This window comes from Salvia miltiorrhiza, chromosome 7 (genome assembly GCF_028751815.1).
Source record: "Salvia miltiorrhiza cultivar Shanhuang (shh) chromosome 7, IMPLAD_Smil_shh, whole genome shotgun sequence".
Classification (NCBI taxonomy): domain Eukaryota; kingdom Viridiplantae; phylum Streptophyta; class Magnoliopsida; order Lamiales; family Lamiaceae; genus Salvia; species Salvia miltiorrhiza.
Window position 1 is genome coordinate 1879260 of NC_080393.1, and position 13756 is coordinate 1893015.

At 33.0% G+C, this 13756-nt stretch overlaps 4 protein-coding genes across 4 annotated transcripts in view; all 4 read left to right on the forward strand.

Annotated features, from left to right (window-relative positions):
• The first annotated feature begins 330 nt into the window (after positions 1-330).
• LOC130991483 (phosphatidylinositol/phosphatidylcholine transfer protein SFH6-like) overlaps positions 331-13756 on the forward strand; it is a 52303-nt gene continuing 38877 nt past the window's right edge. Inside the window, exon 1 of the mRNA XM_057915737.1 lies at positions 331-431. The gene's annotated coding sequence lies outside the window, so the exon portion shown is untranslated. The remainder of the gene's footprint in view (positions 432-13756) is intronic.
• Positions 336-3367, forward strand: LOC130991484 (uncharacterized). Its single transcript, XM_057915738.1, has 7 exons — positions 336-647; positions 716-833; positions 1071-1159; positions 1246-1292; positions 1420-1508; positions 2151-2284; positions 2373-3367. The coding sequence occupies exons 1-7, from the start codon at positions 552-554 to the stop codon at positions 3069-3071; spliced, it is 1272 nt and encodes a 423-aa protein (XP_057771721.1). The 5' UTR covers positions 336-551; the 3' UTR covers positions 3072-3367.
• LOC130993028 (probable cysteine protease RD19B) lies at positions 4658-5363 on the forward strand. Its single transcript, XM_057917749.1, has 4 exons — positions 4658-4757; positions 4828-4938; positions 4997-5094; positions 5181-5363. The coding sequence occupies exons 1-4, from the start codon at positions 4658-4660 to the stop codon at positions 5361-5363; spliced, it is 492 nt and encodes a 163-aa protein (XP_057773732.1).
• Positions 8724-9617, forward strand: LOC130991487 (uncharacterized). Its single transcript, XM_057915744.1, has 2 exons — positions 8724-9006; positions 9083-9617. The coding sequence occupies exons 1-2, from the start codon at positions 8773-8775 to the stop codon at positions 9491-9493; spliced, it is 645 nt and encodes a 214-aa protein (XP_057771727.1). The 5' UTR covers positions 8724-8772; the 3' UTR covers positions 9494-9617.

Here is a 13756-nt window from a genome sequence, read left to right on the forward strand (position 1 = left end):
TTTGATATACACTTCAAAGTTATTCTTATGTCAAGATTAATTTTTCACTTCCAGAGAATTATGTTTTTTAATTCTTCAATTTGATTTCGTTTTTTTTTTTTTAAGCGAAAACGAATTTGGACAGAAAAGGTAAAGTACGAAAACCCGTTCCATGCTGATTTTTGCCATAATAAAAGGGCAAACAAAATCCAGACCAAAAATGAGTGCGGTAATAATGAGAGGGGCAAAACCGGAAAGCATTAAATGGAAGTAGTCCGACGTTTTCCGTTAAGCCTCCTCTCTCCACTTAACGGCTTCCGTCACGGCTATAAATACGGGCTCTTTTTTCACTCACTCCATCGCTCTCACACTCACTAGGTGTAAGAAAAACACACACACACACAGCGAGAGAGAGCAGTGTTTAATTTGTTGTATTTGTGTTTCAGTTGGGAGTTTGAAATGGTTGCGTGAAGAAGAAGAGTGGTATCTTTATGTTTTCTTGATAGATTAATTATTAAAAAAAAAAAAAAACGCAGCACACACAGTGATAATCATCATCATCAATCATCATCATGGGAAGGAAAGACAGCCAACCCCAGAGAGAGAAACAGAGAGTTCAATCCGTCGTTGAGCTTCTCAAGAAACAATCCCCTCTCACCATCAAGCAGGTTTGCAATCTTAAATATTTTTTGTTTCAAGAAACACACACCAACACGTGTGTGTGTGTGTTTTGCAGGAGAAGTTCTGCAGCAATGCTTGCGTTGAGAGGTTTCTGAAGGCGAAAGGAGATAATGTGAAGAAAGCGGCTAAGCAAATGAGGGCTTCTCTTGCTTGGCGAGACTCCATTGGAGCTGGTATGTTATGTTTCTCTCTCATCTCTCTCTCTCTCTCTCTTTACTTTAATTTTGGAGATTTTTCTTTTTGTTAGCTAGTTTGAATTAAGAATCTTGCTTTTTTTTTTCTTTGTATTTTGAAAGTGTGTGTGTGTATGTAGCATGCAGTAAAGCAAAAATTGGACACGCTGAAATATTAATATTAATATTTTTATTCTCACTGATTTTAATGCAATTTTATTTTTGAATTTTTTGTAGATAATTTGATAGCTGATGAGTTCTCTGCTGAGCTCGCTGAGGGAGTAGCTTATGTTGCTGGTAATGACGATGAATTAAGACCTGTTGTGGTAATTTTTTTTTTTTTTTTCCATTTCTTCTCTTTTTCGTTTGTTATATTTATATTTGATTAAAATGTATGAGGCTCAAATTTCAGATATTTCGAATCAAGCAAGATTACCAGAAATTCCATTCTCAGAAACTGTAAGCTCTTTTCCGTTTCTGGCCCACAGCTTAGGTTTTTTTTTTCACCTAATTGATAATTAAACAGTAAGTAGTATTATTTTATTTTCGTGTGTAATAATATTTTTTCCCCCTTTTCTCAATATAGGTTTACAAGGTTGCTAGTGTTCACACTAGAAGTGGCCATTCAAACTATGACCAAAAATATTGAGCAATTTGTTCTCCTCTTTGATGCCAGTAAGTCTTCTATTATTTTTAATATAGTATACAATATGTATGTGTATGTATATATAGATATATGTAGAATTAAATTTTGGTAAAGAAATTAGAGTATTTAAAGTTTTCAACACATGCTCTGTCAAACCAAATCAGAAACACAGCTTTTTATCCTGAGTTGGGAGCAGCAATGAATGTGCATATTCCCAAATGCCTGGGGATTCCACAACCACTTCAAAAATCACTCTGAAAAATACCCTTCAAAACCACACTTTTTATTAAAATTAATACTATGATCTAATTTCCAATGTCACGCCTAATTATTCAATTAATGTGACATTCAAAATTACTTAATATAATCAGCAGATAATATGTCGGAAAGCAGGCAGATGGTGCGTCTGAAACTTTTTCAGAAATTGCCCGGGGTGCCCCTGTGGTGTCACGGTCATGGCTAGGGGTGCGTAGGGGTATATTTGGTAGTTCAATATTTTTGGCGAAAAAAGTGATGCTTATTATTCTCTTCTGTTTCTTTACCTATATGTCAGAATGATCCAACTCCCATTTGAATTTCCCTTGACCTTTTTTTAATTTTATAAAAATGTGATTATTGGTGTTTTTTGGGAGTTTGTTAATATTCTTGTTGACTAATGTGATTTATTGCAGGCTTTTTCAGGTCAGCTTCGTCTTTTATGAACATGTTATTAGCTACTTTGAAGATTCTTGGTGATCATTATCCTGGCCGCCTTCACAAGGCATTTGTGATTGATCCACCTTCTCTCTTTTCCTATCTTTGGAAGGTATGTATGTGTGATTATATATTTGATTTGATTTGATTTGTGGTGGTAATTTTGTTAATTAATGGTTGTGATGTGGTTGTTTGTGTAGGGAGTGAAGCCGTTCGTCGAGCTGTCGTCGTCGACCGCGATCGTGTCCTCCCTCGACTTCGAGGAATCGATCGAGTTCGACGACCTGAGCTGCTACCCGCGCGCGGCCTCGCTCCGGTTCGACCCCTCGACCGCGGCCAAGCTCGGGTCGTGCTCCTCGTCCCGGTTCTCGTTCACCGTGTCGCACCACCTCGACTCGCTGAAGCCGTGGTACCTCTCGTTCGCGGACACGTCCGCATCCAAGGTGGGGCCCACGACGAGCCACCACCACCACCCCGTGGCGTTCTCGGGACCCGCCATCTCGCCGCTCAGCGCCAGGTCGTACTCGTTCGCCTCGCCCGTGGCGAGGGGCCCGCCGCGGGGAGACTTCGACTTGGGGGGGAGGAAGGGCTTCTTCCCGTCGACCCCGATGCCGCAGAGGACTCAAAAATTGGACTTCGACCCGTCCGCGATCCGTCATCCGAGGACCCCGAACCCGTCGTTCCTAAAATCGCCGGCCTTGTTCTTTCGGAGGGACTCCCAACCGAGCCGTGTCGAGAAGTCCCGCGATTCGTTCGCCCCGTTCTTGAAGTTCTACCGACGGCCCTACGATGAGATGATCTACCGATCGAAGATGAGGCCCCCCCTCGGGGGCCTCATCTCGATCGTGTCGCCTCAGCTCAGACGCAACCGACACATCTCGATGTCGCAAAGGTTTTGAAGTTTCTCTCATCATCAAGGAAAAGAGTACATACTTGTATCATCTTCAATTAACCCAAAAGGTCTCTTACGTAACTGATTCAATATTTGTTTTACCTAAATCTTGGAAGCTCAAAAGGATAATGCTTTTGCATAGTACATAAGGGGAAAAAGATCATTTGACCTTCAAATTCTTACTGAACAGCTGTATTGCCTACAAGCACATGTTTAGCTCACATGTTTGCAGATATTCATGTAATGATTTCTATTCTCTAGTAATATCCTTTCGTCCTCAAGGAATAATCATTGCATTTCAAAAACACAAGTACACAAATCTACAAGGCAAATCTTATAATTCACCATGTACATAATTTCAGTATAGTTGGTATCAGTAAGTTATTAGTTTCAAGTTAGAAAATTGGGTTATAACTTGTATGTTAGCTCCACATTTCCTACTATGCAGTAACATTTCTAGGGCTGAGCAAAACAGAACCGTTTTTTTCAAACCAAACCGGGCTGTTTGGTTCGGTTTTTGTAGTGAAAACGGTGCGGTTTGGTTTGAAATTTTTCAAACCGCCAATTTTCGGTTGGGGTTCGGTTTGGAAAAAACGGTTTGGTTTATAAACCGAACCCGCCCGAACTTTGTAATATATTGTTATAATATATTATACTCCCTCCGTCCCATAATAAGTGGCCACATTTCCTTTTTCGTCTGTCCCACTATAAGTGGTTGCTTTCTAAAAATGACAAAAGTTTACTTTAATTAAGTCAACAATTACTCACTAATTTGGTCAATAATTGTAGGCCACTTTCTAAAAATGCCAAAATAACTTTAATTAAGTCAACAATTACTCACTAATTTGGTCAACAATTGTAGGCCACACTCTATTAAAACATATAACACTCAATTTCTTAATCTCCGTGCCGAAAAGAATGTGGCCACTTATTATGGGACGGAGGGAGTATATTTTATAAATAATTAATATTAATAATATTAAACATTTTACAATTCAAACCTCCAGTTTACATAAATAATTAATATTAATAATATATTAAACAGTTTGGTTCGGGCTGGCCCATTCGGGACCGCAAGTTTTACGATTTTTTTATATGTTTTTTTTTATATATAAATAATCATATTCTTTTAATAAAAATATGTCGTATTTTTTAAATCAAGACATTTTGCTTTATTTTAAATACAAAAAATTAGTATTTTTTTAACATAAGTTTACATAATATCTAACTTTAATTTCGTTTTGATAAAAATTGTATATAGATTTAATATAAATGACTATCTTTCTTTGACTTTTATATCATAGATGTTTGTTATTAACCGTCAGAAAAAAATCAAAACATATTCTACCAGCATCAAAATGTTATTATTGAATTAAAAAGTAAAGTATTAAAGTTTAAAAATCAATTATTAAGAATGTGTTCGGTTAATCGGGCCAACCCTATCAGGCTCGGGATATTTTCGATTCGGGCCATTCGGGCTAAATTTTTTTCGGGCTGAAAATTTTCAGCCCTAACCCACCTTTTTTATTGGTCTATTCGGGTCGACCCTTTGGTTTCGAGCTTTTTTGACATCCCTATGTAAGTGATTTATAGATGGATTTATACAACGATCCATTTTTTACATATGCGGATTATTGTTGGCCGGTAGTCTACCGCGACTGTGACTTCCCAGTGAGACGTCAGCGGCAAACACGTAAGTGATTTCAGTGCTACGGTGTGTTGGTTAAAACTTATACGGTTGAACTTACATGCTCAATCTGCAGGTACTTGCTATGCCTTTTCTACTGTGGATGCCATTTCCGCGTCGTATTACATGGCTACCGGCCAGAATTTCAGATGCTCGGAACAAGAGTGCTTGGATTTTTTTATTTCAGGTAATTTCGCCCCGCAGACCTCATTTTGGCCTAAATGGCTCGAGCCACCGATTGTAAGACGCCTTCGACTATGTGAAGCAGTTTGGGCTGTCACGAGATTCGGACTACCCGTTTCTCGGTCAGTGGCAAAATGTGCCCTGGACTGACCGACTAAAGGTATTTATTCTTTAATTATTTTGTATTATTTTATTTTATTCAATATTATTGGTTATCAGTGATAAGTTTTTTATTTCTTACAATAGACGGTGCCAATAGGCCCAAGAATATACATTACGGATTATATGCGGCTTGGAGGGGATCGTAAGGTTGGAAGGGTTCTTGAGATTGATCATGAGACAATTAGGCGAAATCTTCGGATGATGGGCCCTCTAGTTGTGGGCTTACCCGTAGTGGCGGAGCCAAAAATTTACATTGCAGAGGGCTAAACTTGTATGAGGGTTCGAGGATTATCCCAAACCAAATTCTATTATAATTTATACTTTTTTAGAATATTATATTTAGAAAATAAAATTTATAAGTTCTTTATATTATATAAAATAGCTCTAACAAAAATAATAGCATTAAAATGAAGATGAAATTATTTTATAGCTGGAGCCTTATCAAATGAATGATCAAGATTTTGACAAAACCTTTTTTATCTAATGAACACTATTATCTCTTTAAAGTTTTCACCAAAATACCTAAATATTTTTTCTTTCAAATTTTCTATTAGTGTAGAAAGAGTTTTTGGAACTTTTAATTACTTTTTATGGATCAATATTTCATAACATATTTTTTGAGACGTTAATTGGTTGTAAATTCACAAACTATTAGTGAATTTTGGTATTTTTTTTCAATTCTATAATTAACTATAAAGTTATAGATCAGTATTTCACAACATATTTTTTGAGACGTTAATTGGCTGTAAATCCACAAACTATTAGTGAATTTTGGTATTTTTATATTTAAATTAATTACCTTTAAATAAACAAATATGCAATTATCTACACAAATGATTAAAATTAAAATTGAAAATCTATTAATTGATACTAAATTAAGTTGATTAATTGATTTAAATATAGAAACTATTTAAACAAATTAATTATATATATATGTATATATATATATATATATATTAGTGTAAATAATAATTAAATTAGTTTTTTTTTTTTAAATTGAAAGTTTGGGAGTGGGCTTCAGCCCACCCTAGCCTCCATGTGGATCCGCCACTGCTTACCCGTGCCCCCCAATTTCCACCATTAGGGTGATGAGGTATAATTTTTTTGTAATTTAATTTATTTTAATTTGTAATTAAAAATATATAAATTTATTATTGAAATTTAGGATGCAGTTTACACTGGTCTGAATGTTCCAAATATGTCAAAGTACCCCTTACACGCTATTCTCCTAGTCGGCTACGGAAACCAGCAAGGTACTCCATATTACATCATCAAAAACAGCTATGGCCGGAAATGGGGTCATATGGGCTATGCAAAAATTCTCCCCGAGTTGCTTTGTAGGAAGGATGGACTATATGGTCCAATAGGACCATTATGTAGAAGATCCTCAATGATCATTCTAGGCTCATCAAAGTCGATACATATCAAACTTAAGACTAGAGCTGTCAAAATGGGTCGAAAGGGGCCCGGTCCGATGGGTCCATCCGTCCTGCCCATAGTTTTGGCTGGGCTGGGATAGGATTTTTTAGGCCCAAAAAAAACCAGGCCTATCTGGCCCGACCCATTTTGGGCCAAATTTGCCTGATCGATTAGTTTATAGAAAATAGGCGTTTTTTTTCCCAATATAATAACCAAAATAAGTCTTATACTCTTAGTCTACTAATCATTATAAAAATAGGTTCTTTTCTAATTCAGCATCTTACGAACTAATCATCATAAAAATAGGTTCTTTTCTAATTCAGCATCTTACGAACGTGATTAAGCTTTCAAACATTTTGGTAGTCCTTTTACTTTATTTCAACTTAAAAAGGAGTAATATTTTTGTATTATTATTTTGGTGGTTATTATTATTATTATTATTATTATTATTATTATTATTATTATTATTATTATATAGAATTTCATTAAAAATAATGATTTTCAGATTAACAGATTATAATAAACAATCTATTTTTATGTACCTAATAATAAAATAATCATCTTATCATGTACCTACTTGAACTCTAAACTTTTAACATATCAAGTAAGATAGTTAATTAATATGTATATGTACAGATTAGGATGAATAAATTAAAGTGGAAAAATTATTTTTATTCACATAAATACAAGAAATAATCGTACATGTTAAGCTAAATACAATTTCAAATAAATATCATTTGAAGAAATTAGAGCTAAACTATCAATACCAAAACTTAATAATTAATAATCTAAAACATTTGTTTTAAAATAGAGGCCCAAATAGTTGCAAGCCCACAAATATTATCCGTAGCAACCCAAACAATAATTTGGAATAGTAAAAAAAAACATAAAACTAAGAGACATTAGAGCACTCCCAGCAGATCACCTAAATGCATCACTAACTCTAAATTTAGGCTAAAATAATTGAAAATAAGATAAAAAATGCATCCAGCAGATCCCCTAAATTGGATGGGGCCCACAAAAAATTTTACACCCACCTAAATTCAATCTTAAATTTACACCCACCCTAAATTTATTTTAAGCTTATAATTAGTAGGGCCCACACATAATTATTATTTTTATGTAGAAAATAGGAGATCTAGTGTATTCATTTATAAAATCGAAATCCTAAAATTAAATAGGGAAGCTTTAGGGAGGAATATAGGAGCATAATTTTGGGATTCTGCTGGGAGTGCTCTTAAGGCTTAACCTAGTCTCGCAGCCCCATTTTAATTTTCATTCTCTCACTCCTATTTCTCATTTATCTTTCCCTAATCTGTCAATGTCAATCTCTTCGCCTCCCTCCATGATTATCAAACTAAATACAGTTTGAAACTTTAAATCATCATAATTTATTGGTTTTAAATCAACCTTTTGTGATTCTTATATCAAATTAAAGATCTTGTTGCATGTGGTCTTTAATTTAAGATGCATCTTGAGTATTTGTTCATGAATCAAATTAGATAACTTTGGGAAAAGAATCAAAACATGAGAAAAGAGATGAGAGAGAAAATTTACCGGGAAAATATTACCGTTGCCCTGCTCTTTTATATATTACTAGCTTTCAACGCGTGAAAAATATTTTTATATTTTATTATATATAAAATTGATATTAATTTAATTATTATATAAAAATTCTAAATACTAAGATAAATATACTTTAGTTTAATATAAAAATAATAAAGAATGATTCATATTAATAAAAATTGATATTGTAAAAAAAGAAAACAATATAAGTTAAAAGATAATTGAAAAAAAAAGATTTATTCAAAAAAAAGAGGAGAGAGGAGAGAGAATTTTCTTAAGTTTTAATCTTTAAATAAATATAATTTCTATATTTTAAATCCAATATTTACATTACATATATCAAATTAAAGCTCTTGTCACGATCTTTAATTTGATATACATATCAAATATTTTATAATTAGTCGAATTTCACAATAAAAAAGAAATAAAATAGAAAAATAACAAGTTAAAGAAAGAAAAAAAGATGTATAGCTTATAAATAAACCTTCAATTTTATTATAACTACAAAATTGCCTCTCTTTTTTCTGTAGATTAATTTGAAAAATATCTCTTTCTACTATAGATTAATTTTTGTGATAATAATAATTATTTTGCAAATATAAATAACTGTGAGGCTCTAGGTTTAAAGATGAGAGTCTGCGGCTTCTCACCCAAAGCGCGACGAACTCTAATCAATACCCCCGTTGAAGTAATGAATCCATCAGCGGAAGAGGAAGAGGAAGAGGAATGGGCACCAAAGTGGAAATCGCTGCATGAAAGCCCTCAATTCGTATATGGAATGCTTGATGGTTTCTTGGAAACATGGGAGGAAGAAGATTTTGAGCGTATTGGTGATTCCAAATATCCTATCTTCCGAAGGGAGCTTAGAGACAAGAACTGCCACCAGAGGCTTTTGGCATTCCTTAAACAAGTTCGGGAGAGCAGGGTAATCATTCTTTCTTCTGTTGGTAGTGTTGGCTGATTCACTATCTGTTCAATTTTTTTTTTTTGTTTCTAATTAGGGTTACGATGTGGATGATCCTCCGCGGTGTGTTATGTCCCCTTTCTTTCCGATGCGTATGGACGAAATTAAACTTTACGATGCTCTCTATGAAGAGTTGATTGGGAAGGTAGAGTTTGTCGTTGCAGAGATCAATGGTGAAGCTAAGCTGCATGGGAAACTGTATGAATTGGATGAGATAGAGAAAGTGGTGGAGGCGTGGGCCCATAGGTGCACACTCCTTACACTTAGAGTGAAGCAAGTTAGATTATCAAGAAGAAAAAGAATGAAGCAACTTGAATCCATCAATGCCAGTGCTGATGTTGTCAAGACTGTTCAAGCTACTGTGTTTGCGGAATGTTACAACAAGGATTTCAAAGAGTTTGAACTTGTAGAGTGGAGGTTTAAACCACTCAACACTTCCTCAGCTTAACCTACTTTACATTCTCGCGGGTACTCTTTTTCCTCGTGTTAAGGTTTTAATGAGGCCCGACCAGTCTCTAGTTTCCGTTTTTTGTTGGTTCGCTTTTCTGAATAAAATTTCTATTTCGTCATCATCCTATGGGTTGCTTTGTTTGGGAGCATGGAAGTTATGAGGTTTTGTATTGTTAAGGTTATTGAACTTACTGCTACTCAACCTCCTACTTACTACTGATTGATTGGTGTTTTTCTTGCATTAATTTGTTGGACAAATAAATTAAGAAAAACATGAGTAATTCAATTTGAGTAATTTTCTAGTTGGGTGAAACTAAATGTTCGGGACCTTGGGTTGATGAATCTTGTTGAAAGGATTTTAAAATTAGGTGCTACTTTATTAAAAAAAATAGGTACATTTTTTTTTTACTTTTTTATCTTCTTGTCAGAAGAAAATACTAATTAATTAGTATGCTTTCGACGGATAATTATTTTAGTTATATTTACAATATTTATATCATATTATATATGTTGCGAGAAGTAGAGACCGCTCTTCTTTGAAAACGTTGATGAGGTTTTGAACAAGAACTTCGATGGCTGCAGCAGACACACTTCCTCCATCCATGGTAAAGTAGGAGAGAGAATGCTTGTGATTTTTTTTGTGTGTGTTTGTATGCGTGTGTGTGTGTGAAGATGAATTATTGTAAAGTTGAAGATGACCATTGAAACATTCTTTTTTTTCAATTATGCACTCATTATGCTTCCAACTTTTCGAATGCATATGGAGATATGGTTTGAGGTAAGAATTAAGTTAGTTAACAAACTTAATTAATTGCTACCTTAAAGATTAATTCAAATTTATATGCATGTTTGAATGATCCTGCGGAGAACGGATAGGTTATGCTTTCAAGAATTGCACGTTTGAATGTTGATATAATGGTATATATGATGTTGTTTCACTTGGTTTTGACTGAATAATACTATCATAGTATTTCAATGCAGTGGTCTTATTTGCATTCGGTCGCAACCCATTTCCTTTTTTAAGTTATTACTAGCAGAAAGAACGTATGTTACATGTGCAACTAATGTTATTTTATTTAATAATTTATTATTTAAAAAAAAATTATTACTCTCTCCGTCCCATTGAGCTTGTCCCATTTGGTTTCGATACGGTTATTAAGGAGATTATTATTAGTGTTTTAAGTGTGTAGTTAATAAAGTATAAAATTAATAAAGTAAGAGATGGAAAGTGATAAAGTAGGAGATGAATGTGATAAAGTGATAAAGTAGGAGGAAGAATGTAATTAAGAATTCTTATTGTTTAGCTAATTGTTACTACGTCCCTCCGTCCCGTTATTCATGGCACGTGCCTTTTCGGCACGGAGATTAAGGAGTGTAGAATTAAGAAAAATTACATATTTAGTGTTGTTTTAATTCAACTTGAATTACTATTAATTAAATAATCCTTTCCATCTCCCCATGCTAAATTCAACATAGACAGATTAATTTTTAATATAGTATAGATATAGACAGATTAAGTAAAAATGATGCGTGCTCTCCAAGAATTAAAAAAAACGTGGCTGAGGATCAAACATAAAAATGTGGCTGAAAAGAAAAACACGTTATTATTATTATCTCAGAATCAGTACTAAAAATGTCATGGGATTTTATTATATCATTAGTCCAATATCCAAAAAAAATAAGAATAAAAATATAATTAGGGCCTAATATGTAAAATAAAATGTAATCGTGGTCCCATCTTAAATCAGAGTATTAGAGAATATAAATCTATATTTTTAAAGGCATAATTTATAATTTAAAGTGATATATCTAACTAGGGGCGCAACTAGATTAATCACAAACTCGACTAATATATATATATATATATATATATATATAGGAAGAGGTTCTAATAAAAACCTCTGTTAAAATGAGAACTAAGAACCTAATCTTGACCTTTTAAATATTAGATCTAATGGTTAGGATTTAGTCAACAAAAGAAACTGTGCATCTATTATATTTTACTGTGCAATTAAAAAATAATATGCAATTTATGCAATTGAAACCAACAATGCAAAATACTCAAGCAAATCGAAATTGTGCATCCATGCAATTGAAACTGTGCATCTATGCAATCGAAATTGTGCATCTGTAGTTTAATCTCAACTCTCTATTTTATTTAAATCAATAGTTTTAAATTGGTTCATAGTTTTCATCTTAAGAGGGGTTTTTATATTAACCCTACCATATATATATATATATATATATATATATATATATATATATATATATATATATATATATATATCAAGAATATCATAACTTAAAAATTTAATAATTTCATAACTTAAAAATTTAATAATTTCCAAATAAAAATTACAAAGGAAATAAATGGTTTTGGGCTGTGACAAAAATGATACTCACAAGTAAGATACAAGATGATGCTTAAAATTCAGATGTGGTATTTCAAACTCCAAAGAATATGATTTTCAAAATTTTGACGTTCAAATGTCATATGCGGTCTTTAGAGCTTCATATGATTATCTGGTCTTATTAGGTCCATATGAGATGATACTCAGATGACATATGTTTAATTAAATTATTTCTTATCTGTCAAATTTAAAGAATTTGAACAAACTTAATACTCCCTCCGTCCCCCAAACATCTTCTCCGTCCCCCAAACATCTTCCTAAGAGAGGATGACGCGGATTTTAATAAAAATTAGTTATATATTTCATCTAGTTAAATTCTGATACCCCACACGTTCTCAATATTTTACATCATCATACAAATTATAATGCCCATTTTAGCTCAAGTGTGAAAGGGGAATGTTCTCCACCTCAGAAGTTGATTTTGGTGCTGCTTTCTACTTTTGATTGTTAATATTCGGTCCTGGATCAGCTTGTTTTGCTCTATATAAATGAAGACTATTAATCATACTTTGAATCTGAAATCTATGCAAAGATAATTCCAGTCTCTTACAATGTAATCAGAATTTTGCTAAAACATGTCATTTTTTCTTTTAGTTTGTTCAGGTCTTCAACTCCAATAAAACTTCCAAAATTCCAACAAAATTTTAAATAAAACTTTCATATTCCATACATCAAAGTAGTACTATTATGTGAACTTAAAAAACTTGAATTGGATGTGATGAGATAATTCGAGTCCAAGCTGTTTGAGATGGTTCTTGTGAGCTTCCACCTCAACTTTACCCATATGGTGAGGAACAACTACTTTGGAACAGGAGATAGAACATCTCTGAAAAGGTTAATCACTAAAACGAAAGGGTCTGCATAGAAAGGACGATCCAGAGAAAAAGTACTATGATCTATCGCTTGTGGAGCGTTGTTCCATCGGATTATGTTTATTACTGAATACTTAAGGGCCTTTTTATTAGATCATACACCATATAATAGTCTTTTGTCATGCATGAATGTTTAGTTGCAAGAAGTACAAGTGTTTCCTGTTTACGTTGACTTAACTTTGATTCATGTCTCAATTATTTGTTTGTGATGTTTGCTTATAAATGGAACGTATTAAGGAGAACGAAACATCACCAAATAAGGCTTCGTTGGTTCTTCTTTATTAGACGAGTACTTTTTTTTTTTCTTCTTTATCGAGTATCCTTTTTACTCTATAAGGATTTCTCCCTTTTGGATATGCCTCCTAGACAAGTAACTAGTCTCGACTCTTAGTTTAATCCTCTGTGCTTTCAAGTGTTCTATTTTAAGTTTTCCTTTTTTTATATATATATATATATATAATCTTTCGAATTTATATTAGTAGAATTGGCTATAGTTTAATCCTCTGTGCTTTCAAGGGTTCTTTTTTAGGTTTTTCTTTTCTTTTTTATAATCTTTGGAATTTATGTTAGTAGAATTGGCTAATAAAAAAAATGGGAACAATAATATTTACAATTAGATAATGATCAAATTTACATTATATTAAAAAATCAAGATTTAATTTAAAAATTGAATGGTAATTGTATGAATGTACTAGAAGTTTATAGATAACAATTAGTTGCAATTTAGATCAATTATATCTCAACCATTGATTTAAACAAAAAATTCTAGAAGTTTATAGAAAACAAATAGCAACAATTAGATTGATTACGAGGGAAAAGAACTTGACCATTGATTTAGATGAACCAAAATTATAAATTGGTCGATATCAGAATGAAAATAACCAAATTAGATTATTATAATTGATATTGATAATCTTTATTGATTTTCCTCCTCATGTCCTTCACCGTTGTTGTCATTCTCCTCCTCATCCTCCTCAT

Excerpts from the sequence above, each read along its gene's own strand:
- LOC130991484 (XM_057915738.1), top strand. The coding sequence starts at position 552 with ATGGGAAGGAAAGACAGCCAACCCCAGAGAGAGAAACAGAGAGTTCAA. Across the intron at positions 648-715 it reads CCCCTCTCACCATCAAGCAG|GAGAAGTTCTGCAGCAATGC; the intron begins GTTTGCAATCTT and ends TGTGTTTTGCAG. Across the intron at positions 1,160-1,245 it reads ATGAATTAAGACCTGTTGTG|ATATTTCGAATCAAGCAAGA; the intron begins GTAATTTTTTTT and ends CTCAAATTTCAG.
- LOC130993028 (XM_057917749.1), top strand. The coding sequence starts at position 4,658 with ATGGATTTATACAACGATCCATTTTTTACATATGCGGATTATTGTTGG. Across the intron at positions 4,758-4,827 it reads GAGACGTCAGCGGCAAACAC|GTACTTGCTATGCCTTTTCT; the intron begins GTAAGTGATTTC and ends CTCAATCTGCAG. Across the intron at positions 4,939-4,996 it reads CTTGGATTTTTTTATTTCAG|ACGCCTTCGACTATGTGAAG; the intron begins GTAATTTCGCCC and ends ACCGATTGTAAG.
- LOC130991487 (XM_057915744.1), top strand. The coding sequence starts at position 8,773 with ATGAATCCATCAGCGGAAGAGGAAGAGGAAGAGGAATGGGCACCAAAG. Across the intron at positions 9,007-9,082 it reads AACAAGTTCGGGAGAGCAGG|GGTTACGATGTGGATGATCC; the intron begins GTAATCATTCTT and ends GTTTCTAATTAG.